General features: G+C 53.0%; 1 protein-coding gene across 1 annotated transcript in view; it reads right to left on the minus strand.

The window, feature by feature from the left end:
• Positions 1-21,165, minus strand: part of SLC18A2 (solute carrier family 18 member A2) — a 34,574-nt gene extending 13,409 nt beyond the window's left edge. Inside the window, exons 1-9 of the mRNA XM_040623947.1 lie at positions 21,035-21,165; positions 19,286-19,637; positions 10,585-10,643; positions 10,225-10,308; positions 9,829-9,921; positions 8,936-9,025; positions 8,760-8,803; positions 8,629-8,689; positions 6,151-6,246 (exon numbers count right to left, since the gene is read on the minus strand). Of these exons, the coding sequence (XP_040479881.1) occupies positions 6,151-6,246; positions 8,629-8,689; positions 8,760-8,803; positions 8,936-9,025; positions 9,829-9,921; positions 10,225-10,308; positions 10,585-10,643; positions 19,286-19,637; positions 21,035-21,155 (1,000 nt within the window). The 5' untranslated portion in view covers positions 21,156-21,165. The remainder of the gene's footprint in view (positions 1-6,150; positions 6,247-8,628; positions 8,690-8,759; positions 8,804-8,935; positions 9,026-9,828; positions 9,922-10,224; positions 10,309-10,584; positions 10,644-19,285; positions 19,638-21,034) is intronic.
• Between the last annotated feature and the right edge of the window lie 2,173 nt (positions 21,166-23,338).

Here is a 23,338-nt window from a genome sequence, read left to right on the forward strand (position 1 = left end):
TCCTCCTTGTCCCTTTCAGACCTTCGTGGGTGCCCAGGGAGATCTTTCTGGATCTGTCACCCACTGGTCAACTTTCTCCCTCCCCAAACCCATATCCCCCGCAAATGCGACAAGAGGTCTTTGTCCATCTCTTCCCAAGGAGGCACGTGTTGACAGGCGGGACTGCACACAGTGCGGGGGACACACGAGGGAGCCTCTCCTTTGGCTGGGCTGCTGCTCTCTTTACAGGGGTGCACCTCCTCCCTCGTCCCTGCGCCTACGAGAAAGTTCACCCACGGGGATCATCCCCCCACCCCTGTGCTTTCATGGAAAGCCTGGCTTTGACCCCAGGCTCAACGGGCACAAGAGGACGAGGCTCAACGCGCCACGAAGCCCCCAAGGAGCCGATGCTGGATGGTGGGGATGCGTCCGTGGGCTTCTCCCGACCTCCGAATGACCCATCCCTGAGGTCCCCAAGGGCTTGATTCGGAGCCAAAATGGGGCAATGGTCCCAGTTTGCCCTATCCTAAGGGAGGCTCAGGAGGCCGAAGTCCCCACATCCGGAGCCACAGCATACGGACAATCCTCTTGTCCTTGGGCACCCGGCCAGGCTGGCAGGACATGCCTCGAGGTCATGGCTGGCTGGGAGTACAGCGGTTCCGCTGCCGAGCAGACGAGGATCCTACCCTCCGTCCCACGCTGCACCACATCATCTTGGAGAACCAGAGGAAAGAGTCTGGCTCCACTCTTCTCTGGAGCCCATTCCCTGGAGCTTACGTTCCCTTTTGGGGTTTGTAAGCCTCCCCAGGAATGGGGTCCCTAAGCCTCTCGGTGTCGGGGGGAGGTCATCTGACCCCGGACTTGAGGGAAAGAGCGATGCCGTGAAAGGATTTTCTCCCCACCACCCCACACTCAGGGCCACCCCCAAGCGGCAGTGGTGTCTGGGGGACGGGCTCACAAGGGAGCCCTCTGGAATATCGGTGGGCCGCCACCTGCCTCCTCTAAAAATTACGGCCCAAAACGCAGCGTTCAATGAAAGCCATCACACTTTGCTTTGACTTCAAACCTTACGGCCTTTTTCCAGAAATGCTGAGGGAAGCAGAGGGGCAGAAGGGCTTCCCTTTGCACACTGGACCGACGCGAGCTCACATGACCTTGCGCGGGGAGGGGAGGCTGCCCGGGCCTCCCGAGAACAGCCGTACCCCCTCCTGGGGCGGGTCCTCACCTCCACCCTCCGTCCTTCTTCCAACGCCCCCCACGGTGCCCTCCACCCCCCAGGGCTCCGAGGGGCCTGAGGGGCTCTGGGAGAAGGGGGCCGCTAGCTGCGGAGCCGCACGGGTGGTGGGCTCGGCTCACACTGGGGAGGACCCGGCGGAATGGGGACAGATACGGATTCTTTTAAAGAAACCCAAGATTCTCTTGAAGAAACCCACGTCTAGGTCCGAGGAGGGAAGGGAGTGATCTCACGGTGGAAAGGGGCGGCGAGCCAGCGGGTGAACATCTGGCCTCGGAGATAAGCCCCGTGAGAGGATCTGATAAAATCGAGGCGGCCTGCGGCCTGCTATCTAACTCGGAGGGCCCAGGGCCTCCGCTGGACTTGAAGGACTTTATAAAGAAAGCCTCGGGCGGGGTCTGGGGAGGAAGAGGACGGAGCAGCCGAGGTGCCCTGCTCGTGGCCAAGACGCAATCAGTCAGGACAAGAAGTCAGTTGGGGGGGCGGGGGGGGGGACATCGGAAACACCTGCAAAGGGTCTCAGCCCACGAGGCTCGCCAAGCAGGCCCAAGCCACCCCGGGGAGAAACGGCGCCCAGGGTGTTAAGCCGGCACCAGCAACAAGACGGGAAGAGCATCTCCTCATCTCTTGCAAAACTGCTTTCCGTTACCCCCCCGTTAGAAAAAGCCCTTCCCGCTGAAACCCTCTGGGTTTCCTCTGGCGTCTCCCCTGCCAGGAGGTTCTGAGCGAAATTTCTAAGAACGAGCCTTAGGTTTGCTCCAAGAACCCTTCCTCCTCCGCTGAAGGACGCGGTTCGGGGCTTGCTCTTGATTTTGTTTTGTGACCTCACGTGCGCTGAAACTCCCCGTTGGCGAGCGGACGGTCAGGGGTTTTCAGTAGAACCACACGGTCGTGCGACCCTGAGCACGCTTTGTTTCCAAACTACTCTTACGGCCGCAAAGAGAAGCCCCACAGCCACTAGCCGTCCCTCCCCATCGTGCCCCACCCCGAGCAGTCTGGGACTTTTTAAGGAAGGATGTGATGACGGAACACAGTGATCCCGTGCATCTATAAGGGCCGGGGTAGGGACCCGTGTAAACCGGGAAGCGGCTGGCAAGAAGCCACCCCACAGGGAATAGAACGTTGCCTACGGGAAGGCTGGGGGCACTTAAAAACAGCAGCTTCACTTGGAAGAGAGAGTCTCCATCCAAAGATGGCAATTTATATGCTGAGAGAACTATGAAGAGAAAAGAGATCCCTAGCAAGGATAACCAATAAATTCTTAAAGGAAAAGGTGCACGTGCAGGGACCCGCCGTCCAGGTATTCACCAACGTCCCAACGCTCCAGCAGTCAAACAGGACGGCGTTGCCACAGGACTTCCTGCCGACAGATGGAACAGAAGAGAGAACCCAGAGACCGAGCCAGGGACACACAGTCGTCTCAAGTATGATAAAGGTGGGAACAATCGAGCGGACCCTTGGGATAACTGGCTGGTCCTACAGAAAACAGTAACACCAAATCCTTCTCACACAACCACGCACCTCAGTTAAGTCCGCGTAAATGCAAGATTCTCACGTAAAAAACAAATCATGAATTAGGAGAAACTATGGATGACAAAAATAATCTCCACATGGGAAAGGAGCTACCCTTGAAATGACAAGGACGTGAAGGGGCAGATGGCCAACCCCGACTACTGGCATCTTAAATGTTCTGGGGGGGGGGGGGAACCATTTAGAAACTCAAAAGACCTACAACAAAACAAAGGCAATATTTGTGAAACATCTGATAAAGCATTACTATCAATTTACAACAAACATTTAAAATCAGTAAGGACACAACTCCACAGAAAAAATGGGCACAGTAGATCAATAAAAAATCCACAATAGAGGAAATAAATAGGGTTAATAAACGTAAAAAGATGCTCAATTGCACTCAAAGAATTTGAAAAAATAAATCAAAACGAGACCCCCACACACCTTCTCACATACACAACTGGGAAAGAAGGACGGTACTCAAGTTAATGCAACGTTACTAATTATCAAACGCCCACTGAACTTTCAGGAATTTTCACACAGATGTATTTCCAACCACGGACAGGAATACATGTCAGAATATTTTGCTACAGTATGGTTTCTAAATGGCAAAAACTGGAACTCACCCAAATGTCCTAACAACAGGAACTGGCAGAAAGTGGGTGGTATGACTTTAAAATAGAACAATATCCAATCATTAAAATGAATGATGGGCTTCCAGCTAAACAGGGCAGGTTGAATCTATAGGTTTTTCTCCATTCCCATTCCAAGTTCCATTTAAATTTTAATAAAGGAACAAAAGAAAACCCCACACCCTCCTTTCAACGCCCAAAACAGAGAAAAGGAGAAGAGAGAAAATGCACTGAGAGGGAGGAAGAAGCAGAGGGAGAGGAGTGATGGACACAGCAGAGAACACTGAACCTTCAGCCTGCACAAGGGGCAGCCAACAAGAAGCAACAGTTTTTGTGCCTCGGAACCCAGAACATTCGGGAACTGAAGGCTCCACGTGCTGTGAATGTAAGGCTGAGCCTGTCGACTNNNNAGAGTGCTGAAAGACTGTTTTAAGAGCACTTGCACCCCACCCCCCCACCAGCTCTCAATTGCTCACCCTGGAAGGAGACAGCTTCTGTAGAGAAACTAAACTCAATGGGCCCAGGAACCCTAGGCAGCATGGAGACCAGAGATAACACGAGAGGCTGAGATGGGACGGGAGTGGAAGTCTTCCTACTAAAAGGTAACAGGCTGTTATTTCAACAGCCCCTCCACACATACAAAACCACTTAGAGTAAATATGAAAGGGCTCTTCAAATTTAAGATATGAAGACACGAATTATAAAAATTCAATGGACAGTTTAGAAGATGAAGATGAAAAAAAATCAGTGTAGGGGCGCCTGGATGCCTCAGATGGTTAAGCCTCTGCCTTCAGCTCATGATCTCTGGGTTCTGGGATCAAGCCCCATGTCGGGCTCCCTGCTCAGCAGCGAGTCTGCTTCTCCTTCTGCCTCTCCCCCCTGCTTGTGTGTGCATGCTCACTCTCTCTCTTTCTCTCAAATGAATAAAATCTTAAAGTCAGTGGAAATAAGAAAATGCAAGACAAGAAATTAAAAGGATAAAACACAGAGGGTCCAACATCAAACCAATAAGAGTAATAGCAGAGAGAAAACGGTGTAGGGGAGAGGATTAATTAAAGAAATAATATAGAATTGTTTCCCAGAACTAATAGGAGGAGCTTCCCAAGTAAACAGGCTAACCAAGCAAGTGCCCAGATAGAGTAGAAGAAAACAGACCCCCTGCAAAAACCATCAGGGACTCTCATAACCCAGAGAGGAAGAGATCCTTCCAGCACTTACACAGGATGAGGAATGAGAAGGACACGAGCCTCCTCAACGGCAACCCTGGACACTAGAGCGCAGTAGGACAGTGACCTCAAAACTGAAGAAAAATAATTGCCAACCAAGAATCATATACCCAAATAGACTTAAGTCAACCAAACATGAGTATAAAGAGGTTTGTTGATATGCAGGATCTCTGAAAACTTTACCTGCTACGCACCATCTCTCAGAAAGCAGCTAGAGGATATATTCCATCACAACAGTAGAGTAAACCAAGAGAAAGGAATATAGAGAAGGATATAGGAAACAGAAGAGAGGCAAAGATGCCCAGATACTGGAAGAGGAAATCGTAGGATGACCTAGTGAATAAGTCTAGACCGGAGCAAGACAGAGTAAGGTGGGACAAATATCTACAAACAAGCAAAAACACGAATAGGTTAGGCTTGCTGGTGTACTTGGCCTTTCACTTCTGCCAGAGATTTTGGGAACATGTTCATAAATGCTACCCTGAAAACTAAAAGTGGAAAGACATGGCAATGACTAACTCCAGGAAAAACAAAAGTTTGTATAAAGAAATAATCACAAAACTCTATATAGCTCTTCTTTGAACGATATTTACATAGTCACAATAACGTCAATACTGAATGCCAATCTAACCTATTTCCTAAAGCAATATAACTGCTTTAGGAAAACGGAAGTTGAGAAAACAGGTCCACATATCAGGACCCAAATTAGAAGAAACAACCAAAAGCTTTGAAGGTGATCAAATCTAAGGAAGGGGGTTGGAGATGGGGAGGTAAGGGACAAAGACTACTGGATTTTTCATGATAATTCTAGTAATGCTATTTAACTTAAACATTAAGTACATGTGTAACTGGTAAAATTTTTAATTTAATTTTGAAAATTAAATCTACCCATTCTGACATGGAAACATGAACAAACAAGAGGTCACACGGTGTTACAACTGGCAAGATTCCACTGGTTGGGCTTTTAAGCATCTCACACATGGTGATAAATGCAGAACCAAATACAGAAAAAGACACAAAACTATTAAAAATTAATATCATGGAGGACTGGGCTGGGAGGAAAAAGATGAACATGAGATTTTAAGATTTACTTCCCTGATCTGTGTACTCTGTTTTTTAAACAATAAAGTATGCATTATTTTCTAAATTAGAAATGTTAAAATTAATCCTCTTAAATCCTGCTTGTGGTTACCCTCTTTCACGTAAATTTTATTGCTGTCCATATACATTTAACATAACTAGTCTAATTCAGAAACACGGAGAGACACCAAATGTATTTTTGCACTCTCGTTTCTGCCCAGGTCTGATGCCTCTATGCTAATTCTGTATCCATCAGGAATGTTTAAAACACACACACACACACACACACACACACACACACACACACACAAGTGGAACTGAAACAGACCCCAAACCGCATTGCTACCCTAAGCATACACCCCATCAAGTGTCAAACAGAAACCATCATTTTATCATCCTGGTACCCGCAGCTTGGCAGGGCTACAGTGACAGGACTCACCCCGAGGGCAAAAGTTCTAGAATCAGAAGCACCTGCCCCAGTCCTTACCCAGCTGCCACTTGCGGGAACACATGGTCTCCATCATCCAGATGGGCAGGGCTGGCTCCAGCATGGCAATCCCCATGTTGGCAAAGCAGATGGACCCTTCAAGGGAGGAAGAGGGTTAGCGTGCTTCCATTTCGGGTCTTGAGCGTCTCCCACCAATTCCAAACACAGTTAAACCCCACATGCCCGCAGCTGCAACAATCCACTTAGAGGCCCAGAACTTCTACTTTCGTGAGGAAAAGATAAATGACAGGTCAAGGGAGAGTGAGGAGGTTGGGTTTATTATTACTATCATCAACATCGTTATTTTTATTAAATAGTTAAATATTTTGTTAAATCTATTAAAAAGATACTAATAACTAGAATTAATATTAAATTTAAACAAAGTATTCAACATTTTTTTCAAGCTAGAATCCCAGAGTCATAAAGGAATTGGAGGGAGCCTTAGAGGTCATTATACCCATCCCAACCTACTGGCGAAGGAGTTCCAATTTATTAACGAAGTAACTTGCCTGAGGCCGGCCCCCTGTGTGGACCACTTCCAGACCACAGATGCTCTGGGATGCCCCCAAATCCAGGACATTCAGTACAGATGGGCTGTTGAGGGTTTGTTTTTTTTTAAATCAACTATCCATATAGGGTATCTCTGCAAATATCCATTACCACCCTGCTAACCAGAACCCTTGGTTAAGTAGAGCCATCGGGAAGACGACGCACAGGGCCGTTCCCCCACGGTGCTGGGAGCTTCCTGTGCCGTGTCCCTGGGAACCTCTAATTTGCCAGAATCCTGATTCAAAGCACACTGTACAATGGTGGGTAAGGGGCTTACATAGTGAAGAAAGGTTTTCTTCGTGCTTCGTGATGTTACAGGTGGAACAGTGAAAGGATGCGGACGTGACCGGCTCCCCTCACCTGCCCGCTGTTTTCCTAGATTCGGGGTTGGTCTACTTGCCCTCTATGAAGTAGGGCCAAACTGATACTGTTGTTACGTCTCCCCGTGACCCAGGGCCCATACTCTGAACCCCTCTTTGTCCAACTCTCACACAGCAAACTGACGCCCCGGCCCTAAATCCACCCAGGACCAGGCACGGCCCCCAGGCCCTAAAGCCTGCCAATCCTAAGCTGTTCCCCCAGCCCTGCCCTGTCTTTCTCAGACAAACCTCTGGCCTAGGAAACCTGCTGCCTCCTCACGTGGCCTTGAGGGGCGTGGTAACAAAATCTCCTTTCAGTAGCACTGACCTCTCTGGGTCATCACTCAGTCACCTTCGTAAGTTAAAATCCCACCAGAACAAATAGGACACCGCCTGGCCCCCGACTCCCGCGGGGGCGGCTGCCTGGACGTGTGACAGCCTGATACTCAGTGCGGAGTGGATCTTTCCTCCCTGAGGCAGGATGAAGCGATGAGGGTCAAAGAAAGCCCGAGGCGGCGGGTGCCGGGCGGCAGGGAGTCCCACTCTCACCACACCCCTCCTGACTCCACCTGAGGCAGCCCGGGCTCCCCGTGCATCTGGGCACTGGAGTGGTCCCTGCATGGTGCTGGGGGCACAGAGAGGGCCCCTGCGTAAGGCGGGCACCACGCCGGGTTCGCAACGCTTTGGCCAGCAGGCACGATGGGGAGGGTCTAGCCCAGGGTGACACAGGTGCCCCCTGACCAAATCCAGCAGCAGAAGGCTTCAACGAAGCCAGCCTGGGGCCTAAAAAGGCTAACCTGGAATGCTCTTAGCTAGGGCACGCGCCCAGTTCCACCAGACTGCCACAGCCCTAGCAGGAGTTCAGGACCACGGCTTAGACCAATCTCCCCCCCACTGAATCTGAAGCCGCACCTCAGGGCTGCCCTCCCCTGGCTGGACCCCAAGGGCCGCTGGGGACCAGTGGCAGCCCCAGGCAGCGTAACGCCGGTCCCCTGTCAGGCAGCCCCAGGCCTGCGTCACTGAGATGGTCTTGGCAGGACCGTCTCTTGGATGAATGAGGCCTATTATCCTCCCACAAGCCACAGAACCAGGGCTTCCTCTGAGCCCATCTAGACCAAGAACCCAACGACGGGACCTCTGGTAGACAAGGGGGGTTCCCGGCAGCCTCTCTGGGGCCGCACAGAGTGACCTCTCCACGGGAAGGGAGCTGTCCTCTGGGGCTCTGCCGTTAGCCCTTACTCACGCAGGCCTAGGCGAATCAGACCGCCCACCGACTCTGTCCGGAAGTTCAAGGCCGAACGGGGATGGCACAGACACAAACCGACCTCCGGTCAGGCCATCTCCGTGACCCAGACATCTTTGCCCCATATGAAAACCAACAAAGGAGTCTGGCCGAGCGTCAGAGATGAAGGACGGAAGCAAGCCATTCCTTGTGACGCGTATACAACGTCTTTGCCGTTCATGGGTCTCTACAGCCCAGCATTGCCCGCAGCAAAGCGAACACGGGTTCTCGCCATCCGCCCCCCACACGCTGGCGGAGAAGAACCAGGGAGACCGAGGCGAGCTCCACCTGCAGCGATGAGGATGTAGGGGTCCTTCAGCAGTGTGGTTAGCGGCGTCCCCTTCTGGCTCTGTCAGCAAAAAGCAGGGGTTAAAAAAGTTGAGATGGCCACCAGAGCACCCTCCTTCCCAGGGGCTTACCTCCGGCTGCACCCGGGACGGCTGGAGCACGAACAGCTGAATAGCTACGAGAGGGAGGAAAAGGGAAAAAAAAAAAAAAAAAAAAGAGGTGTGGGTCCAAGCACCTGCTGAAACGGATCACCTGCTGACAGCTCACGGCCGCCAAGGTCACGGCCAAGGTGCCCAAGGGGACTCACCGCCATCCAAGAGCACCAGAGCAGCCAGCACCAGGAATGGAGCGGTCTTCCCCACAAACTCGTACAGCACGCTCCCAAAGGGGGGGCCCACTGCAAGGAAGAGAAAGAGGGGCTGGTGCCAGGCCCTGAGACGGATGCCCTCACCCCGACCCCGCACCACCAGAACCATCCACGTGCTTCTGGAGTTTGTACCTTGTCCTAAAAACTATTCAGGGTGGCCACCCTACATTCTACTCAGGTCACGTGCCCTGGTCACTTCCTCCAAGCAGTCTTATACCCAAGACATGGGCAAGAGCAGACAAGGGTCACCCCAAAAGTAAGGACCAGAGAGAAACCAGATCCAGGCCACACAACCGTGCTGCGTAAGGAGCGCAAGAAAATGGGTCCGCGAGGACCTTGTTCCTTACAAACCAGCAAGGGCAGAACGTTGGGCTCCCAAGTGAAGGCCGGGAATGCGACACAGAAGGGAGAGGACCCGAATCTCCTCTCAGGGAAGGTATCTGTGCCCCGGCCAGGGAGATCAGCCAGGGCAGGGGGCAGAGGCAGACTTGGAAGTTAGCAAGGTGAGAAGGTCCTCAGATAGGATGGTAACTCAGAGAATGTCCAAGAGAAAGGAGATTGGCAGACCATCCTGTTCAAGCCTTCATTTTACATCTGGACCCATGAAGGTCTGGGATTTTTTTCTGCCCAAGGTCACCCAGCAAGCCGGGAGGTGGAGGCAGGGGAGCCCACATCCTCCCAGGTCAGGAAGGTCCCTCCAGTTTTCGCAGGCTCCATGAAAGTGGGGAATAACAAGGGAACAGACTTGGAGTGGACGCAGGGGGAGCTGTGGCCCTCCACCGACAGCAGACAGGTACCTCCCCAGAGATGGCCCCCAGGTGGCCCTTGCCTACCTAGCACCCCCATGGCCAGGCCTCCCAGGGCGATGCCCATGGCGTTGCCTCGCTCTTCGTCATCCGTGTACACACTGGCCAGCATGCCCATTCCTAAACAGGAGAAGACATGGTCAAGAGCCAAGCGCTCCAGGGAGCGCCAGTCGTCTGTGACTCGCCCTCCCTCTCTGGCCCAGACCTGCGATCTCCCCAACCTGCTCGATCACGGAAACGTACGACGAAGCAGAAGCCAAGGAAAAAGCAGTACCTTCCCTAAGAACCCCTCCCCAAGCACCGCCACTAATGCCGTGATTCCCCACATTAACCCTGCCAGGGGCTGGCCAGCGGGGCAAGGCTGGTGGCGCCCCCCACCCCACCCCGGGGCACTGACTTAACCGGGGTTTTCTGCACACCTACCAGCGACAGAGGAGCAGGAAGAGCCGATGCCCTGCAGCGACCTGGCGATGAGCAGGAAGGCGTAGCTGCTGGAGAAGGCGAACACTGCCGAGGGAGCGGCCCGGCCGCCCGTCAGTGCCAGCCGACGCTGGGCCACGCCGCTCGCACGGGCAGGCACCGTGAGGCCAGCCCTTGACCCGATGGCGCATTTCCGTACTAACCACTCTGCGCTTTTGTGCCACGAACAGCTCTACTGACCCCCTTCTGCAATGCTGACCAATACACAACCCCCCCGACCCCGGGGATACATCGATTCCCAGTGTGTGGCCCTCAGAGCCCATCCCGTGACCCACGCGCAGAAGGCAAACAGCAGACACTTACTAATTGTTGACACAAACATGATGCAGAATCCCGCAAACATTGGAATTGGATAGCCAATTCTGCAAAAAGAGAAGCATGGGGAACATTTGGTGACTCTGTATTTTTCTAAGGCTTTATATGGAGTCTCTCCTGCCTACCCTTTGGGATCAGGCGGATAAGTGTTTGGTCGACTTTTCTAAAAATTCATATAGTTGGTGCTTCCTATGTGACCTTTTCGTGTTTGACTGCCTTGGAACGTGAATACATTTCAGGATTGCCACTCTGAACAGAAATTTCTCTGCAATAAATGTTAACACAATATTGGCAAGTAACCCAGAGCATGTCTAAAATACACAACCTGGGTCCCCCTTTTTTTTCTTTTAATTCTTTAATTACTGTCTTTGCTAGAACTTCTCCAAAGGGACAATGGCAAGCAAATGATTTCAGTAAAAGGTCATCAAGTGATTCGACTGGCAGCAGAGACAAGGGGACTACATCCGAGAGGCACTGGGGATACAAGAAAACATCCGAGTCTATCATCATATTGACCCCAACGGGGCCAGCCTAGAAAAACAGACCTTATTTTCTGTGCAAAAATTCAACATTCTGATTGCTCGGGAAGACCACAGTCCATACAGGGCTCTGCCCTCGGGGGGGGGCCGGGGTGGTGGGAAGACCCTGGTCTTCTGGTATCACATCCGGGCCTCCCACGGGAGCCAAGCAAGCCACCGCCCACCTGCCAGCACGGGAGGGAGGACAGAATGAGATGTGGGTGATCAGCTGCTACCAGGCACCTGGGACATAGAAGGTGCTTCAGAAAGTGTTTCTTCCCTCAATTGTCTTCCTTCTTTCCTCTCTGTGCCTGCGGAGAAAGCAGCTGCTTGGCTCCTGCCATGTGGATGGGAGAGGACAGTGAAGGCAGCTTCCCAGCCCCTGCTGCCCCGGGAGGGGGTTCAATGCCGGCTGAGTGGCTGCCCTCTAGCAGAATAGCCCAGATCATCTCCAGGCTTTGTTTCCTTCCAGCCCTAGATGCACTGGTTGCTGGACAGGAACCAAGTGAGGACCAAGGAGTCCTGAGCCCCCAGTCACTCAGCCTGGAAGGGCTCTTCTCTTCCAGGTTGGACTTAAAAATCATGATAACAATACCTTCATTTAAAGTTACACTCAATTCTCCAAGTACTTATGCCTATGAGCTCCATGATTTGATAAGGGCAGATGACCACCTCCCCATCTCACAGATGAGGAAACAGAAGCACGAAAAAGTGACTTGTCAAATGTCCTGGGGCTAACTGCACTCGGGGCCATCCTGTCCAGTCCAGGGCTCTTCCCTGCAAACTTCACCACCTCCCCAGGAAGCCAAAGGACCTATGTGGCTTTAAATAGAATCCTTCCAAAAGTTTCTGGTCATACTCCCCTTACCCTCCCCCCCCCAACTGCTTCATGTGCTCCAGAAACTAGCAAAAATACAAACAGCATTTCAAAATCATGCCAGATTCCCAGACAGCCCTCCTCCCACCGTCCCATACAAAAGTTCCCCTACTAGACCCGAGATGAGCTTCTAATTCACCAGGCGGGGCTCGGAGCCAATCAGGCAAACCAGGAAAGATGCCAAGGTTCGAAACAGCAGCTCAGGTGGGTGTCAAATGGCAGCGTCTCTAACCTCAGCTAGCCTGGAGTGGACTGCTTTGCGCTCTTTACTCAGGCAAAAGAACCCCATTGACAGCCCCAGGCCTGACACAGCTCTGCCGGATACTGAATAAAGAAACTCCCAGGAGGCTCAGAGAGGAGAACTCACAGGCAGATCATTTTTCCCAGCAACTCTTACACATCTTGAGGGAAAAATGGAATATGGCAATGCTTGTAGCTATCTTAGAATAAACACAGGCTTCTCACTCCTTTTCAACACACTCCTTGGAAAACCATGTATTTGTCAAAGCTGGTGGAAATAGCAGCGCAACAATGTTCAGTGTGCAGCCCTGATAACTGGCCAGGGCCACCTGGTGGGACACATCTCAAGTAGCTTCTTACCAGGAGGCTCTGGCATTCCCCAAGACTGTAAGTAGGAAACTAGCCAGGGGGTCCCTTGTGATGCTCACTGCAGCTCCGTGAGGTAGCTGGCTGGACCCTCATTTTTCACATGGACGGCCACGGAATTTAAGTAACTTGCCCCAAATTCAGGATAACAGGCCTATCTTGAGGGCCTGGGGGTGTGTCCGGTCCTGCTGGCATACACTTGGGTGGGGATGCCCATTACGGGAACACAGGGTCACACCACGTGAGTGGAACGGTTGGTCCATGGTTTACACAGCCGATAGCCCCGTGCTCACAGGTATACGTGCTTACGTAGGATTCTTGTTACTAATGCCGTTTGCTTTAAAACCGCTGCAGCTATGGGGTTTTTTTTTTAATCCCTTTGGGATTTTAATAAGCACATACAGAAGAACCACACACCCACACTGGAAGGAAACTCAAAGGCTGGCCAGTCCAAAGCCTCGTGCTGGACGAGACAGTGGAGGTTCAATGACAGAGCGGCTCGCCCGTGGTGGCAGAGCCAGCCAACCACTGGATACCCTGGGCTCCTGCGGCTTCCTTCTCGTTACCGGACACACGTGTCCCCTATACTTCCAGCGCCGGCCAGGCTGCTGACTGCACTGCCCGGTGGAAAGTTCTGGGCCGCATCTTTCCCCCAGGGCTCAGCCCCAAGGCAACAGGGCACAACGGGCAGATCCTGGACCCCTCCACCCCATGAACGCCCACCTCCGAACAAAAGTCGTCCAGTGCCCAGGGTCATTGAGTGATGGGCAGATCGCCAGCGCCCTTTCTCCTTCCCCACAACGTCTCCTAAATGGACAGAGACTCGAGTGACATTAGTCATGAACATGAGTCAGCCTCTCATCTCAGTGCTAAGCAGAGCTAGATCTGATAGAGCAAACCTTTAGGGAAATAGCCCATTACTGTCCCCTTATGCGTCATCCCAGCCCACGGTCATCCTCCATAGCGCATCGGGGAGCAGTTCATCCAATTGACAGAAGCCTAAAAGTCATATATCGAATCCCCAGGAAAAAAGTACAAAGCAATAAAAGTTATGTTCGTTATATATACTGACACACCAGTGGAGAAACTCCATCGTCCCTGAATCATCACTGAAAATCAATACGCTTTTAATATAAACTAGCTTATCTTTGCCATAGAGACCAACGCAAGCCCCATTCTCAGGGCTGTTAAAACTCAGGCTCCCTCTGCCTGACACAAAGTGGGGGACCCGGAAGGGTACAAACGATCATCAGGTGAGACAAGAGGGCGCATCTCCCTGTGCAATTATCTTCCGAAAGGTGGTGCGGGAAGTGAATCGCACCAGTAAACGGAAGGACGCCTTACATTTGCTCAAACGTACTAGGGAGTTGACTGTCCATTTCGTAGACAAAACAAAATTCCTAGGTTTAGTCCTTAGGTCTGTCTCGTTCAGCGACTAGCCGCGTGCAGGGAGTCACGCGAGCCGTGGACGTCACACTTTTGTGGGGGTGACCCCTGTGCCCAGCCACACAGCTCAGGCGGGGGCTGCGCTCCCGTGAGAAACGCCCGATGGCACTGCCAGCTCCTCTCCGTTTCGGAAGCAAAGACCCCGTCCCGCCATCCTAACGACATCTAGGACGGGAGATCCCCTTCCAGAAGAGCTGGTTTCCCGGTCCGCCGGGAACTGAAAAGGTCACTGCTTACTCGCACAAAGCCTCCTGCAGACCAAGTGCCAAGTGGCTGAAGAGCAAGAAAAAAAAAATCCCACTGCGCTTTCCGCGGAGCGCCCACGCCCTGCGGCTTCCTCCTTGTCATTCAGATGTGGGCTAAGATTTGTGAGGACAAATAACAGGCTTTCAAATATACGAGGTAACTATGGAAATAAATGAAGCCACTGATGCTGGCTTGATAAGAAGCAGACCAGGGAGCCGAGAGAGAGACGACTGGCGAGGGAGGAAGCCGAGGGAGCTGCCCCCCAGCACCCCGAGTTAACTCTTTCCCCAGCCATCCAGTGCATGTGGAACAGCTCCTGGGTCTCAAGACGCAACCATGGCAAGCAAGTGAAGTCCACGGCGCCATATTCCTGACCTGATTTATGGAGAGAAGCATACAGGAGCTTTCACAGTGTTGGTCTGCCTGGAACATTCCCGTTAGGTCTACATACGCCTCAAATTCACTTGCCCGGCAGATGGTAACAGGCTGCTAGTCGAATTCCTCCTACCCCCTCCCATTGACGCACGGCTGCAATCGTGAGAGGAGTAAGTGGGGATTAGAAGTCACACGAGCCTCAAAGATAAAAATCGAGTCAGCCAAGGCACCCCTGGGCTTTGGAAAGTGTGCTATTGGATATGTGATCACTACTCTTGCCAAAATCAAAGGTCCTTCGCTCCCTCTCTGGGCACCTGTTTTCCAGTAAAAATATAGCACCTGGAGACAAAATCAAACAGGAATAAACAGGAATAAAACTTGTATCATATTAGCAGCCCAATGGGCACTTAAACGTTTCTCAGGAATTATCATTTTTTACTTTCAGGGTTTGGAGGGAGGGCTCTTATCCAATATTCAAAACAGCAAACAGGCAGCCTGTCTCTCGTATCACCACCCCCCCTTAAGAGCCATTCATGCCCAGCACCTTGACCACGAACAGGAGGGTCTGGCCCTGATGCATGTGATGAGTGGGTCCCACTTACAGCAAAAGGCTCTAGAAAGGAGTAGCTCCAACCAGCCTCTACAGTAGCTCCCCTAGTCTTTGGGGATGTAGGAGGCCTTTCTTTACCCCCCAGTCAGAAGCTGGCAAGCAGGGCCAGATCATACCAGGGGCTAGAAAGAGATATTTTTCTGGGGCTGGGGAGGTGAGGGAGGGTCCATGCCCAAAAAACCACATTGCTTTTTTCTAAACTCCCCACCCGGTGATTAAAAATAGCAATCAGGGGCCACCTGGGTGGCTCTCCTGGTTAAGTGTCTGACTCTTGATTTCAGCTCAGGTGATGATCTCAGCGTCATCAGATCAAGTCCCAGGTCCAGCTCCATGCTCGGCAGGGGCTCTGCTTGAGATTCTCTCTCCCTCTCCCCCTCCCCCAGCTCATGCACACACACTCTCTAAATAAATAAATCTCAAATATATATATCTATCGATAGATATATATATCAACAACTCACTGTTTGGGTTTTCACTTTCACTAGCTCAGCCTGGTACAATTAGATAGCACCCCAAAGGATACAAGGAGGACAGGTTTTGACTTGCACTGTTCATCCTGAGTAGCAAACTGTAAAACCCATAAATCATGGAGCAGGTGGAAAGAACAGGAAGGGAGGAAGACACGCAGACAGTCTGGGCACTGGCTCTAGTCCGGCCGCTGCCTGGGGCGGAGGCTTTCTCTTCCTGCATGGCAAACTCCTTTGCCTATAACATGGTAGGACAGGCCCCAAAGCCCTTGCTAAAGTCCCTTCCAGCTCTGATGCTCTGTGCCTTTTACCGCTCTTTCTTTAATCAGAAACCTATTAACCAACTGCAAAATGCTGTTTTAAACACTTATTTACAACCCTGAAAATGTGAGTCACATCTCGTTCATAACTGAGGATGCGGTTGGCACAAATTACATCAAAAGACTATCTGCAGGGGCTCACAAGGGAAAGTCCTGGAAAGGAAAGCGGACCGCACCACGTCTCTGAGCAGAGCTGTGGGGGCCCAGAAAATGCCGCAAGTCCCTGAAATTCATGCCTACTGGGCTTGGACAACATGGAAAAATATACAAAACTCAGGATCATTTTGGAGGGACAACAGAGTTCACACTACATCAATATTACAACCTGTTTGCTTTTCCGTATTACAAGGCAGCCCGCCCCAGAGAGGCTTTGGAAATGTGCTGGGTAGCTGGGGGAACAAGTCAGGGATTACAGTTTTGCTCTAAATTGCAAAGTAGAGGACTCATCATAAGAATAGACCAAATTTCACAGGTCACAAAACAAAATTAGGTTTCTCTTGGAAGACTCCCCCTTTTTTTTTGGAGCCCCAAACAGGAGCCTTGCGTGGCTGCAACATCAAAGCCTTTGGAGTATTTCATAGGGGAAAAGATCTGTCCGGCTTTAAACAAGCCTCTTCCCCATGGTGTAAGCAAAGCATTAAAAACAAGAATGGGATTTTTTAAAGAGCTTTTCATTTGCCATTTGCGTTTGGAAGATTGGAACGTTCACACCCTTTCAGCCGAGTTTCTGAGCACTCTGTTTCCCTCCCCGGCTAGGACGATTCGTGCCCAAGTGATCGGCAAGCCCTTATTACATTCATGTCTTCAATCTTCCTCATCTAGCCCTTGCACTGTTTGCTTTCTCAGAACACAAAACTCGGGGACGTTTTCTGTAATTACACCAGACGCATTTTAAGCAGCGCTCTTAGAGGCAGAGGAAAACAACCCTGCACCGGCTGTTGATTTTTTTTTTTTTTAAAGATTTTATTTGACAGAGAGAAACAGCCAGCGAGAGAGGGAACACAGGCAGGGGGAGGGGGAGAGAAAGAAGCAGGCTCCTAGCAGAGGAGCCCGATGCGGGACTCGATCCCAGAACGCCGGGATCACGCCCTGAGCTGAAGGCAGACGCTTAACGACTGCGCCGCCACCCAGGCGCCCCTGGTTTTGCGAAACCTCCGAATGGCACCTTGATAACCGTGCTTCGAGGTGGGCTCCCAGGCAGCCCATCCTGTCCTTGCGAGGCCCATTTATTCAGCATGTCACCTGACACTTCATGATATTGCTTGACAGAGACGGAGGTGGGGGGGAAATCGGCTCAACTTGGGATTGTTAAAATTTATTCAGGGGCCCCGCTACCCAGTCCAGAGAGTCAGACTGCAAAAGCTTAAGATGTACTTCCATCCAGCTGGCCATGGGTATGTGACCAGCAACATGTGTGTGCGGCTCAGGGCCTCCTGGGGGAAGAGGCCAGATCTGCCTCTCTGAGCCTCTGCCACCACCCCAGGGGCCCTCCCTCAACAGACCTCTTCTCTGCCCTAGGGCCAGCCTGCTCTCACGAGGGCCCTGTGCTTGCTTTAACGCTCTGTTATGGTCCTGAAATGCTCAATACTATTTGAACAAAGGGCCCTGCGAGTAACGTAGCCAGGCCTGCTTCCCCTACCGCAGGCCAAAGCCTGGGTGAACGTGAAGATGTCCCTGCTCCCAGCTTACACGGGGTGCCAGGCTGACCTACTGAAAATTGTGCTTGGCTCCCTGACTCTTCAACTTGGCTCTGGAACCTCGAGTGGCTCCCAGCTGCCCCCTTCACCTCAACAGAACCCCCCTCCACTCTCGGCCTGGCACTTGGGGCCTCTTCCAGCCTTGCCCTGGCCCATCCCCCTTGCCCTGCCTTCCTTATTCAGAGCCCCCCCTCCCACGGTCTCCTTTCCAGGTGCAATCTTGATCTCTGCTCCTGTATCTGGGCCTGGCTCACAAGGACGACTCCCGGCACTCTCTTCTCTACCATTTTTCTGCCTTGAGGGCCACGGGGGGGTGGGGGGAGTGTAAGAGTGTGTGGGTGTGTGGGGGGGCAATCCGCTCCCCCACTCGCACTGTACCAGCTCCCCCTCTTTGCAGCTAAGGCCTACAGGGGCTGCCTCTCCCTTTTCTCAGCAAGCCTCCTGTCCTCGCCTTTGAGCCCCCGACATACCAGGCAGAGCTGGGCCACCTCAGCTGTAGAATGTTAGCCGGATGGCCAGTGACAGTGGAGATGGAAACAATTATTCAAAATTGGGGGGGGGGGCAGAGATCCAAAAAAAACCAAAAAAACAAACAAAAAAACAACAACAAAATCCAGAACACCCAGATTAACATAAATCTAGCTTGGGGCATTATCGGCTGGTTTGACTTATCCAGAAAACAGCCTCACTTGTCCCTTTGTGCACATGGACCCAGCTCAGTGACTGGCCAGGGAGCTGTTTACATGGCCCACGGCTCAGCGTCCGCGAAGATTCCATGTATGCAGCAGGACTACTGGGCTTTCTCCATAGTCCCCGCACGCACACCCCCCCAGCATCTCCAGTCTCCAGCACACCAGCTCAAAAGCAAACCACCCTGGCTCTCTGCAAGGAGGTGGATGACCCGAGGTAGGAGACAAGACAAAGCAGGGTGACACGCAGAATCCGATGAGGAGGACATGTGGCCGCAGAGTTCCTGCTGCCCGAGGGCGCGTCTGACAAATGTACTAATGGAATCCTGCATTTAGACGGAAGCCGAGTTCTCCCACTTGGGGAGGGCCCCTTTATGCTCTTTCAATAGTTTCTTCCTTTCTAAGCAATAGAGGGGGCAACAGAAAGGTTGAACAAATGGGAAATCGCGATTAAGGAAAGAAGCAAAAGGAGGAAGAGATCGGGTTTCTCCCCCAGCTCACCCACCACTGGTGTTCCACCTTCCGATGAATGAACTAGAAACAGGATCCCAGGGAGAAACAACCTGGTAACAATATAAATATAAATCTCCTTGATCAGGGGCGCCTGGGTGGCTCAGTCGGTTAAGCCTCCGGCTCTTGGTTTGGGCTCAGGTCAGGCTCTCAGGGTTGTGGGATCGAGCCTCATGTGGGGCTCTGCAATCAGTGCAGAGTCGGCTTCAGATTCTCTCTCCTGGGTCCCCCTTTGCTCCTCCCCATGCGTGCCCACACAGGCATTCTCTCAAAATCTTTAACAAAAAAAAAAAAAAAAACCCTCCTTGGCCAAAATAATAGGACCTACCTGTTGGTCAACATTCCTATGAAGGGGTTAGTGAGGAGCTGGATGGTGGCTTTAGAGGCAAACAGCAGGCCAACTTGCACATTTTCATTCAGGAGGTCCTTGTCCTCACTGGGACAGCCCGAAGGCGCAGCGGATGCGTTCGTCACCGTGTGCTGAGTGGTGGCCGGCTGCGGCAGCCCCCCGTGAAGTTCTCCCGTGCTGTTCCCCGTGACTATGGTGGTGTTGTCATAGTAAGAGAAGATGTTCTGGAAGCTGCCTGAGGTAGAGGCTGTGAGCACCGGCTTGGCTGTCTGCATTTCCGTGGTGTTCTTCTCATGGTTAAGGCTGTACAGGTAGCTTGGGATGATAGGGACTGCGGACAAAAACACAAGGGGAAGTCACTGGCTGCACAGAAGCTTTCCCCCCCTCCCCCCAGGGCAAAGGGCAGCAAAACAACCAACGGGCGCCTGAAATGCCACATGAGGCCCAAAGAGGTCTGCCCCTGGAATGGGGATCCCCGCGCTGGCACTGGAAGGACCACACAGGGCTGAGCTCACTGGAGAGAACAAAGCCCCAGGAGGCTGCGAGCACTCCGTCTGCTTCTGTGCAGAAGGGACCTGCCCGGGGTTCTGGGCCTCTGGGGGGTTGCTCATGACGGTGTTCCCTCCCAGGAATAGGTTAGGAAAGCAAAATGCGGTCTGAAGTTTGTTCAGGGCTGACCTGGGGTCAAGGAGAGTTCCTCAGAAAGAGGCTCAGAAAGACCTTTCGGTGAATGAATCCAGGAAACAGAAATCGAAATTTCATTATGTGTCTTAGGGGAAGATAAACCCACAGGAAGGAATAATTTGGAAATTCTGCAACAGGCCCACTTCATCTATTACTTGAGTGGGAGTCCGCGATTTTTGATACGACCTGGACAATGTAAAAGTTCCTGAGACTTCTATAAAGGGAAAGAAAAACGGATGTAAAAGCAGGTCTGGGCACGTGTGTGACACAAAGGAGAAGCGAGGTCCTTGTTACTGAACTCTGATGCGCCCCACTCCTCTGGTAATCCTGGAGGTGCAGACCCGCAAGTGGAGAGGAGGGGAATAACCCACCTCTGAGGATCCGAATTAGAAAATATATATATACATTAGAAATTTGGACATTAAGGAAAAGCATACCAAATACTCTGCTATTAACAGGACTAATTAAGAGACCCGGATTTTAATTGCTTTTCAAAAATCCATTACAGGGAGAAGACTGAAACCAACACTGTTCAAATTGCTCTTGAAAAGATCCTGAAACGTTTCCACCTCCAACCATGCACGGATGCAATATACGGACATGTCGTTCCTTTTTTTGCGGGGAGGTTTGTTGACTTGTTCCTTTAAACGTTAAACCGAATTGTTAACCCACCTTGCTGCCTGGCATAATTAGAGTCACATTAGTTTGAACCCCGGGGGGGGGGGGTTGCTGGTTCTTAGAAGAAATCTTTTTCATCGCGGTCGAAGTAGGCAGGGGGAAGCAGGAAATTATCAGGAGGAAACACAAGTTCTGGGTCTTAACAGATGTCACTTTTTTTTTACTTGACCACCGGGAAAACGAAGCCACAAAACAAGGCTGCAACTAGCCCCGGGCGGCCGTCTGGGGGATGGGGGCGGTGGGGGCGTGGAGGAAGGAGGGGTTTTGCAAAATGTGTTCTCCAACTTTCCCGGAGCGCGCACGGGTGGGGCGGGGGGGCCCAGGGAAGGGGTCCCCGGGGCGGGGGGCCGCCCGGTGCGTACGTACCCACGACGGTGAGCAGCATGTTGTCGAGCAGCAGCGCCAGGAACACGATGAACAGAATGAGCTTCCGCGAGTGGCGGCTCTCCAGCAGCCAACGGAGCAGCGCCAGCTCGCTCAGGGCCATGGCTCCGCGGCTGGGCTGCGGGCGCGACGCGCGGTGAGGGGCCGCGGCGGGCCGGGGGCTGCCAGCACCCGCAACGCTCCGACCTCGCCCGGCAGGAGGAGCGGCCCCGGAGCCGCGCGCAGCGGCCGCGCGGGCCGGTTCCCGGCGTCCCACCCGCGGCGCACCTGCGGCGGGGGCGTCCTCGGGGTACCTGCGCTCCGGCTCGGTGACTCCCGCGAGCGCCGTCTGGGGCCCGAACCTGGGGCCCGTAGGGTGCCGTCCCGCTCTCCGCCGCCCCCGAGGTCCCTCTCCTCCGAACGAGCGCTCGGAAGGCGCCGCGGGACCCCGCGCCCTGTGCGTCCCGTGCCCCGGCTCGCCCGGGCCGCCCCGGAGACCCCCGCGCGGCGCTGGCGTTCTTCCCCGCCCCCCGCCGGCCCCCGCTTCGCCCATTACCTCGGGGTCGCCGTTGGCAGCCTGTCTTGTGCCGTGAGCTCGGTCCGTCCGCGCGGCTCCGGGTTGCAGTCTCCACCCCCAGCGCCCCGCCGCCACCGCTCACTTTACCCGGTCCGGCTCTGACGTCACGGCCGGCGGGGGCGGGAGGGCGCCACCTTCCAGTCCGGGCCTCGGCCCCCCGCAGACCTGGGCCGGCCTCCCCGGCTCTCCGTTCAAACACGACGGTGCCCCAGCCCAAGCCGCCGGGGTGATGAGGCTGGGGCGCCAAGGGAAGAAATCAGGGGCCCCAGAACGAGAGGTCAAGGGTCCTGGGGTTAAGGTCAGGGGCCAAGATGAGTAGTCGGAGATTAGTGCTTTCACCTGGCCCCCGATAGGGGCTGCAGCTGCTCTTTGAGCCTCACTGCCCCTGAGACTGGCCATGAGAACGCGAAGGCGACTGGATGAGCGTTCCTGGGAAAGGGGTCATAGGTTGTTGGGAGACAGGGACAGATCTCTTAACAGGGGAAGCCACTCAGCACCCCACCGCTCCTCTCCTCTCCCCACTCTGGAGCATGATGCAGGGAGTGCCACTTGGAGTCTTGGACCGACAGGTCCTTGGGTACCCTCAGGTTAGGATGGGGCAATGGGGAAAGAGGACACCTCTCAGTGTCACCCCCCAGTGGGAGAAGGGACGTTAAGACTCCAGACCCTGGGACTCAGTAGGAGCAGGGGCCTGGGCCTGTGAGGCCAGCAGGAATATGTCACCCTGGGCAGGGGACAGTAGAGAGCAGGTAAATACCTGGCATCTTAGTAAAAGGACTGGGGAGGCCGCTGGCCCAGACCCTGTACACTGTAGTCCTCTACTCTCTGTGCTAGGCCGAGTGGGGGGCCGTGGGGGGGGGGGCAGGTCTGGTTAAGACAGGCACAGTGCCTGTGGGTCATCAAGAGCTGTAATCCTCACTCCCAAGGGGTAAGGGCCCACCTTTGATTTCCAAGTCCCTCCATTTTATAAGCAGAACAGTAACAAACAGATGTCCTGACACCTGGAACTTTGGAGATCCTTCTAGGGGGTGGAAGGAACCAGAGCTATTTTCTTGGAAAGCCACTTAGGATGAATGTTACTCCGCTGCGGTCTCCAAGCCGTGGAACCCAGGTTGGTTTTATTCATGTTGTCTTATTGTCAGCTGGAGGCTGCTCCCCTCTCCCTCACCTCCTTCCTTCCACACACCCCCATGCTGCCCCTGATGTGTGAGAAAGATGGTTGGATAAGTAAGTAGGTCAGTAACACGGGGACTCCGGGATGTCCCAGCATGTGTCAACTGAAATATTAAACAGAGAGAGAAGGAAAACCACTTAGGAGGAGAGAGCAGATGGCAGGGAGTCGCGTAGATGGCCGTGGAGGGTATCGCACTCGTGGAGTGCCCCAAAGTGCCTGGAGTTTCAGAACCCAAGTACACAGACTCTGCCCCATGCTTCCTTGGGCAGAGACGTGTCATGGTTAAGGGCTCTGGTCAGGGCCCCCGAGTCCCAATCTGCTACTTCCTTGATAGGTGACCTTGGGCAAATTATGTAGCCTCTCTGTGCCTTAGTTTCCCCATCTCTGACATGGGGATAGTAATTGCGACAACTGCAGGGTTGTGGTGAAGATGAAATGGGAAGCCCTTAACGCAATGCCCTACACAAAGTGAGAGCTTGGTACGTCCACTCTTCATTCATCCCAGAAGGATTTATTGAGTGCTTACTACGTGCCAGGCACGATGATTGATGCTGGG

The sequence above is a fragment of the Ursus maritimus genome, unplaced genomic scaffold, assembly GCF_017311325.1.
Source record: "Ursus maritimus isolate PB19 unplaced genomic scaffold, ASM1731132v1 scaffold_7, whole genome shotgun sequence".
NCBI classification, from domain to species: Eukaryota; Metazoa; Chordata; class Mammalia; order Carnivora; family Ursidae; genus Ursus; species Ursus maritimus.